Genomic DNA, 15,407 nt, shown 5'->3' on the forward strand with positions numbered 1-15,407 from the left:
TCAAAGTTGCAACCTCTCCCCCATTAAGAATGGAGTTTTACTATCCACTTGTGGCAGGAATCCGGGGGGGGGTGAGGGGCCCTTTTTCTTTTCCTTTTTTTTTTCCTTCTTATTTTATGTTCTTAACTTTTATTTTGACAACCCATACCCTTCCACATACTCTCACCCCCAAATCGAATACCCAAGATTGTCAAACTTGTTTGGATTGACCGATGAAGACATAAAGTCTGTTCTGCTCTATATTTTTTGAGGTGGAGTGAGTTGTTTTTCTTCATTTTTTTAAGTGGCCAAATGACAGCTTGACCCAGTTTGCTTTCCAACAAAGGGCATTTTTTTGAATGTCTCTTTGTGGCACAAGAGCCAATGCAAAAATGATGGCGGTTTACAATGGCAGTACATCTACAGCTGCAGGTCACCACTACCACCATCATCACCACCTTCCACACCTTCCTCCTCCTCACCTTAACCACCACCACCACCCTCAACGCCACCTTCATCTAGGGTCGGCTGCTGCCGTACAGCCAGTCCAGCAGCATATGTCTTTGGCAGCTGTGGCAGCCCCTGCAGCAGCTACAGCCGCAGCCATGTTAAACCCTGGGCAAAAACAGCTATATTTCCCATCCTGGGCACCAGGTCAGGCTCCTGGGGCAGCCGCAGCAGCCCCAGTTCAGGTACAGGCTGGTGCAGCTGCTACAGTTAAGGCGCACCATCATCAGCACTCGCATCATCTGCAACAGCAGCTGGACATTGAGCCGGATAGACCTATTGGGTATGGAGCCTTTGGCTTTGTCTGGTCAGTAACAGATCCAAGAGATGGAAAGAGTAGCACCCAAAAAGATGCCCAACGTCTTCCAGAATCTTGTCTCTTGCAAAAGAGTCTTCCCGGAATTGAAGATGTTGTGTTTATTTAAACATGATAATGTACTCTCTGCCCTTGACATACTCCAACCTCCACACATTGACTATTTTGAAGAAATATATGTTGTCACAGAATTGATGCAGAGTGGCCTACATAAAATTATCGTCTCTCCTCAGCCACTCAGCTCGAATCATGTCAAAGTTTTTCTTTATCAGATTTTTCGAGGTTTGAAATACCTCCATTCAGCTGGCATTTTTTTTTAACTTTCATTACTTTTATTTATAATTCATCAAAATTCTTCCTATCAAACATAAAGCAAAAGGAACTGTGTCTGTGTTTCTCTCTGAGTATCACAACCAGAAGATGAACATCTAATAACCATCTTACAGTCAGTTTGGAAGAGATTAACAGCTAATATATTTTGAATCCATATTTACCAGATAATTCAAAAACTTCTCTATGGTTTCAATATATATTCCTTGAAAGACCATATTTGTTTTTCCTTAGATTAAAATCTATTTTTATCTTCTTTTTTTATTAGGTATTTTCTTCATTTACATTTCCAATGCTACCCCAAAAGTCTCCCATACCCTCCCCCACTCCCCTACCCACCCACTCCCACTTCTTGGCCCTGGCGTTCCCTGTACTGAAGCATATAAAGTTTGCAAGACCAAGGTGTCTCTATTCCCAATGTTGGCCGACTAGATCATCTTCTGATACATATGCAGCTAGAGACACGAGCTCCGGGGGATACTGGTTAGTTCATATTGTTGTTCCACCTATAGGGTTGCAGATCCCTTTAGCTCCTTGGGTACTCTCTCTAGCTCCTCCATTGGGGTCAGCTGGCATTTTACATGGAGACATTAAGCCAGGGAATCTCCTTGTGAACAGCAATTGTGTTCTAAAGATTTGTGATTTTGGCGCCCTCTCCAGCCAGGCCACACGTGAAGCTGTTCACCTGCTTTGCAGGATGTTGGTCTTTGATCCATCAAAAAGAATATCCGCTAAGGATGCCTTAGCCCACCTCTACCTAGATGAAGGGCGGCTCAGATACCATACATGTATGTGTAAGTGCTGCTTTTCCACCTCGACAGGGAGAGTCTACACCAGGGACTTTGATCCTGTCACCAACCCCAAATTTGATGACACCTTTGAGAAGAACCTCAGCTCTGTCCGACAGGTTAAAGAAATTATCCACCAGTTCATTCTGGAACAGCAGAAAGGAAACAGAGTGCCTCTCTGCATCAACCCGCAGTCCGCTGCCTTTAAGAGCTTTATTAGTTTCACTGTCGCTCAGCCGCCTGAGATGTTGCGGTCTCCTCTGGTGTGGGAGTGACTGTGGAAGACACTGTACTATTGAAGATGTAATGCAGCTTTCACTGGAGTCTGGGATTTGCAATTCTGGAGGGTTAATCATGCTTGTACTGTAATTTTACTAATGCAGTTTTAAATTAACAACCACTACTTATATGATATGAATATTTAGAAATGTTACTAGACTTTTAATCTTGTAAAGTGGTTGTGCTTTTAGAAGAAAAAAAATATTTTACCCAGAGTTGCACATGGTTAAAGAATTCAGTGCAGCTGTTATGGCTCACCTCAGAACAAATGAAAATTGAACCAAATTTGGGCATTTGGGGTTTATGTTTTTATTTTATTATTATTATCATTTAATGAAGTAAGATTGTTCACATGTATACACTGAGACACAGAGGACAGTCATACATTTTGATATTTGAGCCATTCCTAAAGATTAAGGGTTTTCTAAAACTAAAGAATCTAGAAAGCTTGCCAGTGACCAATCTTGGAGCCTTGTGAGCTGACTGTGGCTGTGCCTGGGGCATGGGCGGGAGAGGCTTGCCACCTGTGATTGGCGTCTCATTAGAGCAGTGCTGGTGGTGTGTGCTGTCTAACCTCCAATACTGGGAGAAACTAACCCTCGGTTTCCCTTCCCCGTTATATATATCTAATAATATATATATTATTAGAAGTTTTTCTGCTCTTTCTTACATTAAAAAAAAAAAGACCCAAGCATGCATCTTTCATGTGTGTAAATCATTTCTGGGCTAATTTCAAAAGAATCCCAACACTGTTGTATAGAGAACTAGCTTGCACATTTTAGGTCTGTGAAATTCTGTGAGACATTTTCCTGCACTGGACAGTGAAAAATAATAAATAAAAGACAAAGATTTTTTTTTTTAAGTTACAGCCATAAAGGCACATAGGGAATCATGTCAAATGTGTTTGTGTCCTTAGGCAAAGCTGTGGGAGTCTTGAGATGTCATAGTAGTAAATAACTTATTACTTTTTTGACAAATTCTTTTTCCTGCTGGAACACTGAACTCTGTGCATATGTGAATATGAGCACCAATGGAAGGCCTCTACCTCTTGGAGTTACACAACTTGGCATGTTACCTCCACACACTGAAGATGACTTTTTTTTTTTTTTAAGTTCAATGTGGAGACTTGAAACTTGAATGTCCTTTCCAACTTTTATATTAAAAATAAAAAGACAAGAAAATTGAAGAGTGTTTTTCACCTGTATGAGGAGTACTAATGGAATCGTCTAGAAACAGGTCTAGGAAAAAGCTTGGTGTGTGTTACGGACAATTAACTGTTAAAGTTATTGTAAGTTATCTGTATTTAGCAGCGTATTTTCATCTTGAGTGATCTGAGCTGAATTAGAAGACTATTAAGTTATATTTGGAAGTTTTAACTTCAGTGAAGTAATTATTTGCTGTGAAAGAAACAAACATTGAATTACTAAACAAAGATGCTGCAATATCTTTGTTGTTGTTGTTTTTTATGAGGCTCCTGAGAAGCTACCCAATGGAAGCATTTCAATTCCCTTGAATGAGTATCAAAAGAGCCCGAGAAGACACTGGTATGAAAGGTACAATCTCAGAGGTTGATCAGTTACCATGGCACACTTTCTGGTCACTTTGTACAATGTTGATTTGAAGTACAGTGGTGAGAACATTAAACGTGACATTTGAAAATGAAAAAAAAAAGATAATTTGACTTTTTATAAATGCATTTAAGACATACTACTGTTAAAATAATAGATACAGGGTACTGACTTTGGAGGTTAAAATATAGATACAGTATAAAAACTCAGTACAGACGGAAATGAGTTGATATTGCTCTTTCAAATTCAACTGAATAGCAACAAGATTTCTAATAATAACTCTTTATGCAAATGATTAATAGAATTAACTAGAAATTTATCTGAATAAGACACAAAGAATTGTAAGTATATGATAGAATGCTCACCATCAGTAATGAAGAAATGACAATCTAAAGTGCAATGAGATACAGTCTCACATGTGCGAATATCAAAGAAATAAAATGATACAAAATATAAAATCAGACAAAGGGGGGATGGGAACTCTGAAACATAGGTATTCTGAATACAAATTTATAAATTTATTATAGAAGCATAAGCCTTCAACTCCCAAAATAAAAGCAGAAAGAAAGCCTATGTAGTTCAACAGTGAAGAATAGAAAAGAAAAAAAAAAAAAGAAAGAAAGAGAGAGGGAGGGAAAAAGAAACAATAAATATGTTGAATTTATTTTGAAGATCACTTTATTTTGAGCACTATGTAATGTACAGTACATTTGTTATCAGTTGAAAAATATCAAAGGATGACATGAACAGATTTCTTGATACAAACTTCTATATACCTGGATTTTATTGTATAATTTCTTCCATTCTCTGTGGTTATAAATTATTAAAGCAGAAAATTAATCATTAACATCAAAGATGTTTAAAGCCTATTTAAAAATATTTAATTATATTCACAGTATATATTATTAATAAACAATTCATATTTTACAATTACCCTTGTATTAATTTCCACTTTTTAGAAAAATTTTTAATAAGTTTCATTAAAAGTTACTTTATGATTATTGACCACATTAATTGACATATAATATTAGATAATAGGTACTGAATAAATATTTACAATTTCAAAATGAATGAACATATATGATTTTTAATTTCTTAAAACTATAACACTTTTATATTTCCCTTTTGTAAGCTTCTTTGTGTCTATAAGTTAAGTATGTGGAATTAAATAATGTAAGGAAAACAAGTATTTTTTTAATGCAGTTGTTTCTGTGACCTTAACATATATTTGAATTTTTTAATATATAGAAAAGAATGAGAACATACTGGTTCACTAAGTATCTGTTATGGCTTCTGATTTCTCCTGAGACTCAATAGGAAATGACATTATTAAGAAACATTCAAATGTTGCCTATACTTTTCCCAAGATGAAGCAATTATACAATTGTCAATGGACTTCATTAATAGAGTAGAACAAGTTTCAGAATCACCCAAATAGCTTCACTCTGTTTTCACTATTTCCCCCCAGGATGTAATCATTTGTAATATTTATCCTATCTGTTATGTTTGCTTCAGTAAGTTTAAAGTTCGACTAAAAACTGTACCAAAAGATTGCCATTGATTAGACCCTTTGGGTATTTATTTAGTTAATTTAAATAATCAAAGAGTGCAGGCATTCGTACCAAAAACTAAGAGACAGAAAAGCTAAAATGATGACTTCACAAATAGAAGAGAGTCATATTTAATGTGGCTAGTGTGTTTTAATGATCTGAAGTCATCATTTAGTTATTTGCATTGTTTTTCCCTGAATAATTACAATGATGACAAGATTTTATTTGGTAAAATATACCATTTTGTAAATAATTATGAAAATAATGGTTCAGAGAAAGCTAGATAAGTTGCACTCAGAATGCTTTGCACAATTTCAATTAAGAACTGAAGTGAATTAGCAGTGTTTTACTTATTTATTATTTTTTTAGACAGGCTGTATTGAACCCACTATGTAGCTTAAGGGTGACCTTAAACTTCTGATCTCCCTTAATGCTCTGATTAGAGGCCTATGTATGTATATATAAGAAGAAATTGCAAGAGGGCTATGCATTTATTTATTTATCATCCACCTCTAAATTAAAAATGGACAGAGGTATAAAGACTTTGCAGAACAACTTTGAGTGCGCATTATTTTCTTGAATGGAGTAAAAGTTTTTAACTTGTAAGAGGATTTACTGAGATCAGAAATGCCCCCAGCTGTATATAAAATGAATGTAATGTTGAGACATGAAAGCACATACTAAATGTATTTTATCTTTTATGTTGCAAGCAAACAAGATTCTGAAAAAAATATTTACAGAATTTTTTTCTTTTCTCTGTATTTCTGACCCCATGGATAGAAAAAACATCATAGAATTCTAGTAACCTATTGAAAGAAAACACATGTCTAATAAGTGAAGATTCTGTAAGCCAGATATAACATATAATTCCAGGACTTTTGAGAAAAGGCTTTACTCCAGGCCTGTTCACTCAAGTTTCTAGATTTCTCAGAAAAATGAGAGAGCAATCATTCAAAAGTGCAGGCCCACTGGGGGACATTGCATGTGCAAATGGTAGCAGTGAACATTTCTGTTAGAATATCTCATTATACACCCACCCCAACATGACCTACACAAATATAGTCCAAGTATTTCAAGTTTTCATTAAAAGTGCTTTCTTTTATTTTGTGGATAATTCTATTCTTTCAACACAGAGACAGTGATAGTGAAAGTGTTTGTTATAGTTGCTGTTTTTCCTGAAAAACTCACATGAACAAATGTGGAAGGAAATACCAAATAGTTTTTTTGCTTCTCCTTCCAAATTAAGGTGAATGTTCTGGAAGGTTTGTTTGTTTGTTTGCTTTGTATTGGTTTTCTGTGTGTGAGTTGTTAAGGTAATGAAAAAAATAACAGCAACAAAACAAACTATGCAGATTACAAACTACCTGAAGTTCACTAGAATAATATGTATTTGTGTGTGTGTGTGTATGTTTGTGTGTGTGTGTGTGTGTGTGTGTGTGAGAGAGAGAGAGAGAGAGAGAGAGAGAGTTGTGTACATGCAGCACACATACCATGGTGCATATGTGGATGTCAGAAAATAATTTTCAGAAATCCCACTTTATACTCTGCCTTGTAGACACAGGATATTCCTCATTACTCTCTCATTCTACTACATAGCTAGGGATAGCTGGCCCTTAAATTTCAGGAATTTTTTTTCTACTCCCTCTCTTGACCTAAGTGTACTAAGATTGTGGATGTGTACTACACATGAAGTGCATTGTACAAGGTCTAGAGTAAAACACAAGCCATTATGTTAAAGAACAAAAACTGTATCTGTTGAGTCACCCTCCTGGCTCAATTCTCTGGCCTCTGATGATGTATTACTCATTATAAACATACATACTAATCTGCTCAAATTCATAAAGTGTATAACATACTTATTTTCCACACATATCCATTATTACTACATGTATAATTGGAGAAGAGTTACATTTACATTAGAATCAAATGTATATTTACATTAGAATCAGACTTTACACTAGACCTGTGTAATAAAAAAATAACAAGAGACAGGGCATGACTCAACAACTATGTGTCCCAGAGCTATTCATGTCAAAGGACAGGGCAGCTCCTGGACACTTTGGTAGAATCTTTTTATCTGTTTTACAGTTCTTCATTTTTCATAGTCTTTGTTCCCTAACTACTGATTGCTAGAATTTTTTAATTTTTTTATTAGATATTTTCATTTACATTTCAAATGCTATCCCAAAAGACACCTATACACTCCCCCCACCCTGCTCCCCAACCCACCCACTCCTACTTCCTGCCCCTGGTATTCCCCTGTACTGGGACATATGATATTCACAATACCAAGGGTCTCTCCTCCCATTGATGGCTGACTAGGCCATCCTCTGCTACATATGCAACTAGAGACACAGTTCTGTGGGGTACTGCTTAGTTCATATTGTTGATCTGCCTATAGGGTTGCTGACCCCTTTAGCTCCTTGGGTACTTTCTCCAGCTCCTTCTTTAGGGGCCCTGTGTTCCATCCAATAGATGACTGTGAGCATCCACTTCTGTATTTGCCAGGCACTGGCATAGCCTCACATGATATCAGGGTCCTGTTAGCAAAATATTGCTGGCATATGCAATAGTGTCTGCATTTGGTGGTTGTATATGGGATGGATCCCTGGGTGGGGCAGTCCCTCCATGGTCCTTTTTTCTGTCTCAGCTTTGAACATTGTCTCTTGGGTATTTTGTTCTCCATTCTAAGAAGGAACAATGTATCCACATATTGGTCTTTATCAGTGACTGCATATCATGTGTGTTCTTTAGTGATAGGATCAAGTATATGTGGATCAAGGAACTCCACATAAAACCAGAGACTCTAAAACTTATAGAGGAGAAAGTGGGGAAAAGCATTGAAGATAATGAGCACAGGGGGGAAATTCTTGAATTTAGGGGGACTAATATCCAATATATATAAGGAACTCAAGAAGCTGGACTCCAGAAAAATCAAATAACCCTATTAAAAAATGTGGTACAGAGCTAAACAAAGAATTCTCAACTGAAGAATACCAAATGGCTGAGAAGCACCTGAAAAAATGTTCAACATCCTTAATCATCAGGGAAATGCAAATCAAAACAATCCTGAGATTCCACATCACACCAGTCAGAATGGCTAAGATAAAAATTCAGGTGACAGCAGATGCTGGCAAGGATGCAGAGAAAGAGAAACACTCCTCCATTGTTGATGGGATTGCAAGCTGATACAACCACTCTGGAAATCAGTCTAGAGGTTCCTCAGAAAATTGGACATAGTACTACCTGAGGATCCAGCAATACCTTTCCTGGGCATATACCCAGAAGATGTTCCAACTTGCAATAAGGATACCTGCTCCACCATGTTCATAGCAACCTTCTTTATAATTGCCAGAAGCTGGAAAGAACCCAGGTGTCCCTCAACAGAGCAATGAATACAGAAAATGTTGTACATTTACACAATGGAGTACTACTCAGCAGTTAAAAACAATGACTTTATGAAATTCTTACGCACATAGATGGATCTGGATGATTGCTAGTTTTTAATCTACAAATGTGTATTGTTGTTTATTAAATGAGAAGCCCTTCTTGCAGAGAGACATTTGATCATGAAGTTTCTGCTGTGCAGGTCAAACACATTGCCTGCTCTTAATATCAATATCCTATTTTATCTATTTTACAGTTTTCAATTTTTGTAAGTTACATGGCACTCTCAAATAAGTGAAAGGAGAAAACAGACACCCTCTTCTGCCCTACAAAATGTTTTTGGTTTTTTTTTTTGAGATTATAATATAATTACATCATTTCCCTCTTTCCTTTCCTCCCACCAACCTTCCTATACACCATTTTGCCACTACCTTTATATTCAGTTGTTGTTACTCAGTCCTTTGTAACTTGAAGCTTTGTCAGACTAATTTTGCATGATTGTTAGGATCATCCTTGTTCAGTTCATATTTGAGAGTTCAGGTTAGTAAAACTTTATATGAGTAGCATCTAGTAATATTAGGAGACACAATACTATGACTCTCATACACTTTTTACTCTTTCTTAGGCAATGCTTGCTCCCAGAGTCTTAGGTGAAAGAGTGTGTTGTACATATATTTTCGGGACTGGACCCCACAGGTCTGTATTTTTATTAGTTGTATTTTAGTGTAGTGTTCTCCATCTGTTGCAAAGAGAAATTTCTTTGATTAAGAATGAAGACTATGCTTATCTGTATGTATAAGAATTGGTAACTACAGATTGTTATAAAAGATTATGCTGGTTTAATAAATTAGAGGCTGAAGATTCTCCCCACAATGACTATGACTTACTAACAGTATATATTCAGTTAGTAACAGGGCTAGTGTACCTCTTGTTAAACAGGTCTTAAGTCCAATTAGACAGGTATTGGCTACTGCTCCTACCACTGTTGTACAATTAAGACTTTCCTGCCATGCTGGTCATTGATGTGGATTACAGGTGTCACAGATGGGTAGAACTGTTGGCTACCTCCATCCTTTGGAAGCTTATATGCTATCTTCCCAGAGAGGAGCCATTCAGCTGAACTTTTTTTCATCTGGACTAACAATGCTCCCTCCAAGAACCAAAGACTACCTAAGAAAACCCCAAGTAATAGGCAGGAGAAGCCTCTGTTAAGCTGTCTAAGCACTGTCCAAGAGACTCCAAAACATACAATATTTGCTCTTGTTCACCCTCTGAGGTGTAAAGTAATTTCCTATTGCTGAAAACAGCATGCACTTCAAGAGAGCCTAAGAATTCCAGAAATGGAAGTGACCTAAAAGAAGTTTCAATCAGTTGTTTCTGTGTGTTGTGCCTGAGAATCTCTGTGCTGCTACTTGTTCTGCTCAAGAGTTATCTTTTTCTGATTGAATTCCTTTACTGGCATAGAAAATGATTAAGCCTCCTAGACATTATTCTTCCAAATATCACTGAACCTATACTTTGTGTTTTCCTCATATAAGTATCCTTCAAAGACTCCTGCAATCGTTGAATTCTCAATGGAAATTTACAGAGACTATAGAGGCATGTCAAGGAAAAAAACAAATTATTCTTAGGGTTTATAATGAAATATTGCCTTGTGATGTAAAAACAAATGTGATGTTTATTCTTTTTTTTTTTTTTGGAGAAAATAATAAAAATTTAATTGAAAGAACTCCTGGTGGAAAATAAGCAGGACAATATGAGCAATGAAATTAACAACATAGCCTTATACTATAATTCAAAGTAGGAAAAATAACATTGATGAATCAATAGTGACATGAATGAGTTTGCATAGGTAAGTAGGTAAATGAATAAAATAAATGCCCTATCAAGGTGTATTCTTTGTTTTGTTTTGTTTTGTTTTTTGATATTTAATTTTTATTGGTCATTTGTATTTCTTTTATTTTAAAGTGGATATTTTCTTTATTTACATTTCAAATGTTATCCCCTTTTCTTGTTTCCCCTCCAGAAACCCCCTATCACTTCATCCTTCCCCCTCCTTCTATGAGGGTGCTCTCCCACCACCCACCCACTCCCACTCCATGCCCTGGCATTATCCTACATTGGCTCATTGAGCATCACATGACCAAGGGCCTCTCCTTCCATTGATGTCCAACAAGGCCATCCTCTGCTACATAGGTGGCTGGAGTCATGGGTCCCTCCATGTGTACTATTTGGTTTAGTCCCTGGGAGCTCTTGGGGGTCTGGTTGGTTGATATTATTGTTCTTTCTATGGGGTTGCAAACCCGATCACCTCCTTCAGTCCTTTCTTGGTTTAACTCCTCCTTTGGGGTTCCCATGCTTAGACAGATGGTTGGTGGCAAGTACCTACATCTATATTGATCAGGATCTGGCAGAGCCTCTCAGGAGATGGCTATATCAGGCTCCTGTCAGCAAGCAGTTCTTGGCATCCACCATAGTGTTTAGATTTGGTGTCTGTATGTGGGATACCCCAAGTGGAGCACTCTCTTTCATGGTCTTTCTTTCAATCTCAACTCCACCATTTGTCACCATATTTCCTCCCTTGAGTATTTTGTTCCCTCTTCAGAGAAGGACTGAATCATCCACACTTTGGTCTTCCTTCTTCTTGAGCTTCATGTTGTCTGTGAATTGTATCTTTGGCATTCCAGGCTTTTGGGCTAATAACCACTTATCAGTGAGTGCATACCACGTGTATTCTTTTGTGACTGGGTTACCTTGGTCAGGACCCTGAAATTTCACCTCACACCAGTCAGAATAGCTAATATAAAAAACTCAGGTGACAGTGGAAAAAGGAACCCTCTTCCATTGTCTGTGAGATTGCAACTTAGTACAACCACTGTGGAAATCAGTCTGGTGGTTTCTCAGAAACTTGGACATAGTACTATCGGAGGACCCAGCTATACCATTCCTGGGCATATACCCAAAAGATTTTTCAAAATATAACAAGGACACATGGTCCACTATGTTCATAGCAGTCTTATTTATAATAGCTAGAAGCTGAAAAGAACCCAGGTGTCCTTCATCAGAAAAATAGATACAAAAAATGTGCTATATTTATACAATGGAGAAATTAAATTTAGTTAGCTATTAAAAACAATGACTTCATGAAAGTCTTAGGCAAATGGGTTGAATTAGAAAATATCATCCTGAGTGATATTTATTCCTATATAAGAGTCAATCATGCTGTTACTCTTCATTTTATTTCATTTAAAAGAACTCAGCTAAGTCATTTCTCTGCAGAGAATAATTGGCTGCACAGTTGTCCATAGGGAAGACAATCACTCTGGGATAATATCACACTTGTCATGGACTGCAGGATAAATAGCGATCTCTCACAAGCTTTACTTCCAAAACCCGGGGAGAAATATTGTCTCCAAAGCAAAACAGGTTCTACTGTTAAAAATCTTAAATGGTGCTGAGGTAAGTGTTTTAATTCCTTATGTAGCAGCAAATATCGAAGGTTAATGTTACAAAGCCAATGCTTATGCTTAAGATAATATGTGTCTTTGTTGATTCCATATGAGAGCCAGCCTTCATGAGGGCTAAGAGAATAGGTGGCAACAGACAGTATAATATACCTAAACTAGCCTCACCTATGACAATTAAACAGAAACACTGAACACTAATTTACATACTTCCAAGAGAAGAAAGCTGACTTTTTTTACATTTTAGAAACTTGAGAACCAATGGCAAAAAACACTCCGTAATTTTATTTACAGAACAGGAAGTTTTTTATTTTTCTTTTATTGGATATTTTATGTATTTACTTTTCAAATGTTATCCCCTTTCCCAGTTTCCCCTCCAGAAACACCCTGCTTCTATGAGGGTGTTCCCCTACCCACCAACACACTCCTGCCTCCCTGACCTGGCATTCCCTGAAACTGGGACATAGAACCTCTACAGGACCAAGAGCCTCTTCTCCCATTGACACCAGACCAGGTCATCCTCTGCTACATATGTGGCTGGAGCATGGGCTCCACTCTTTGGGTGGTGGTTTAGTCTTTGAGAACTTTTGGGAGGTTTGGTTGATAATGTTGTTCTTCCTATGGGGTTGCAAACCTCTTCAGCTATTCTTTAACATTTACTTCAACTTTTTGTTAAATTGTTAACAAATACAAGAACCCCTTTTATTGAGATTTTTATCCTCTTTTTGTGTGGATGTTTGTCTATCCTCTGTGTCCCACTCTTGTGCAGTCAACTGTTTTCTGTTATAAATATCAGATAGAAGGATTTGGCATTTCACTGTGTGGTACTGGAGACACAATGGCCATGATGGAACAGAGAGGAATAATAATGGTATAATGAGGAATAAAAGTACTTCCATACATCTGTAGTATGTTTTTGAAAGAGGGGATAGAGTAGCAACAGTTAAAATAATTAGGGAACACGTTGTTGGGTGATTGTTTTCAAACTATTCAGACACTTTATTTAAAAATTTACAAATATGGACTAGATCATTCCTAAGCTTCCACAACTGTAACTAATACTCTTTAATTATATAACCCAACCTGTAATTTCTACAGCAGTATAAAATAGTTCAAGATCATAAGCATTGCAGTAGAGTAAAAAGGCATGTGAACTTGGATAAATTAATTATATCTTTTGTTTCAGTGCAACTGTAAAAAAATTTTTCTCTAACATTATATATTACAATCAAGAAATCTAAATAAAATGAGACATGCAAATACACTGTCTACTGTCTATACTTCATAATTTATACTAGTTATTTATTACTTTTATCAGGACCATCATCAACATCATCCTTATCAACTACCATGGGTAAACAGGTGGTGTATGAAACTGTACCCCAGCTTTAAATCCTATAAATAGGAATAATCAAGATTTAAATTATATAAAGCTATTCTATGTACTGTTGCTTTATGGTTACAGGGTTGGTATTATAATGATTATACCTTATTTTTTTGTAGTGGCATTTATGCAATTATTAATTTTTTTCTTGCCTGTTTATTGTTCTGTTGTTTCCAATAAATATATTTTGATAAGTGTGGCTTATTTATGAAATTCTAAAAGCACATTTTAGTATTACATAAAGGTTTCTGATAAATTTTAGAGTTATAAAATATACTTGATCTAATTTTAGCCCCAAATTGTAATTCCAACATGGTATGATTATTATTAATGAGAAAATAGTGATGCCTAAATGAAATAATGTAGGCTATCCTATTTATTTAAAAATTGTGTCTATCATATATAAGTATTATTCTTGCTTCCTTAGAGGAGAAAACAAGGACATTGGTTCATCTGTCAACCAGAGAACTTTACATTGCTGGATATCATCAACTGCCAATGAGAAAATCAAGAAGCCCAAGAAGATGCAGTATACAAACTATACCAAGCTAACAGAGTTTATATTTATCGGATTCACAGATTACCAGCCATTAAGACTCACACTGTTTTTGGTGTTTTTCATAGTTTACACCTTAACTTTGGTGGGAAATATCGGCTTAATAATCCTAGTTAATATTGACTTAAGCCTTCAAACTCCCATGTATCACTTTCTTAGCAATCTGTCTTTCTTAGATATTAGCTATTCTACAGCCATTGCACCTAAAATGCTGGTAGACTTCTTAGCCTCCAAGAAGAGCATCTCATTCTATGGATGTGCTATACAGATGTTTTTCTTTGCATGCTTTGCAGATGCTGAGTGCCTTATCCTGGCTGCAATGGCATACGACCGCTATGCAGCCATTTGCAACCCACTGCTTTACTCTACATTGGTGTCTCGAAGGGTCTGCTTCAGCCTTGTTGTGTTGGCTTATTTTAGCGGAAGTGTGACCTCACTGGTGCATGTGTCCCTTGCATTTATGCTTCCATACTGTAGGTCCAATATTGTCAACCACTTTTTTTGTGATATCCCACCTCTCCTTGCTTTATCATGTGCAGACACTCATATTAATGAGCTTCTGCTCTTTGCTCTATGTGGTACAATCCAGACCAGCACTTTCATGGTCATCCTTATTTCTTACTCCTGCATCCTCATCACTGTTTTGAGCATCAAGTCCACAGGAGGCAGGAGCAAAACATTCTCCACTTGTGCTTCTCATCTCATAGCAGTCACCTTGTTTTATGGAACACTGCTGTTTATGTACTTGCGTCCCACCACTAGCTATTCCCCAGACACTGATAAGGTAGTTGCTTTGTTTTACACTGTTGTATTTCCTATGTTGAATCCAATAATTTACAGCTTCAGAAATAAGGATGTGAAAAATGCACTAAAAAAATTGTTTGATAGACTGGGGATCTTCAAGTGAATGAGAATACAAGTTGCTTATAAATGTTAATTCCTGGCTGGCTTTAAAGATATATGTTCTCATTATTAAAAAAATCCACAAATACTGTACTTTTATAATATAACTTTACCATTTTATTTACTCCAGATACACAGACACTGTTAAGTGTTTATTCTTCCATTGAGTAAGATACTTCTCCATTTATTCACATCCTCAATTACTTTCTTTAAGATTTTATGATTTCATTCAATATTGAATACATTCAAAGTAATTTCTTGACTGTATCTACTAAGACAATTTTTTCAATTCTTTTTCATATTCTTCGCAGCTAGTATATATGAAGGCTACTTAATTTTAATACTGACAATGTATTTTGAAACTCTACAGGATATATTGCCACAGTCTTTTTTCAT

At 36.4% G+C, this 15,407-nt stretch overlaps 1 protein-coding gene and 1 pseudogene across 1 annotated transcript; both read left to right on the forward strand.

Moving 5' to 3' along the window:
- Positions 1-338: 338 nt before the first annotated feature.
- Positions 339-2,195, forward strand: LOC110306471 (serine/threonine-protein kinase NLK pseudogene; annotated as a pseudogene).
- An 11,881-nt stretch (positions 2,196-14,076) lies between these two features.
- LOC110290389 (olfactory receptor 5AS1-like) lies at positions 14,077-15,015 on the forward strand. The gene has a single exon (XM_021156912.2). It carries the CDS (start codon positions 14,077-14,079, stop codon positions 15,013-15,015), a length of 939 nt encoding a protein of 312 aa, XP_021012571.1.
- Positions 15,016-15,407: the final 392 nt, after the last annotated feature.

This window comes from Mus caroli, unplaced genomic scaffold, assembly GCF_978045245.1.
Source record: "Mus caroli unplaced genomic scaffold, Mus_caroli_1 scaffold_2, whole genome shotgun sequence".
In the NCBI taxonomy this organism is placed as follows: domain Eukaryota; kingdom Metazoa; phylum Chordata; class Mammalia; order Rodentia; family Muridae; genus Mus; species Mus caroli.

Coding starts and splice junctions, on each gene's coding strand:
- LOC110290389 (XM_021156912.2), top strand. CDS start 14,077: ATGCAGTATACAAACTATACCAAGCTAACAGAGTTTATATTTATCGGA.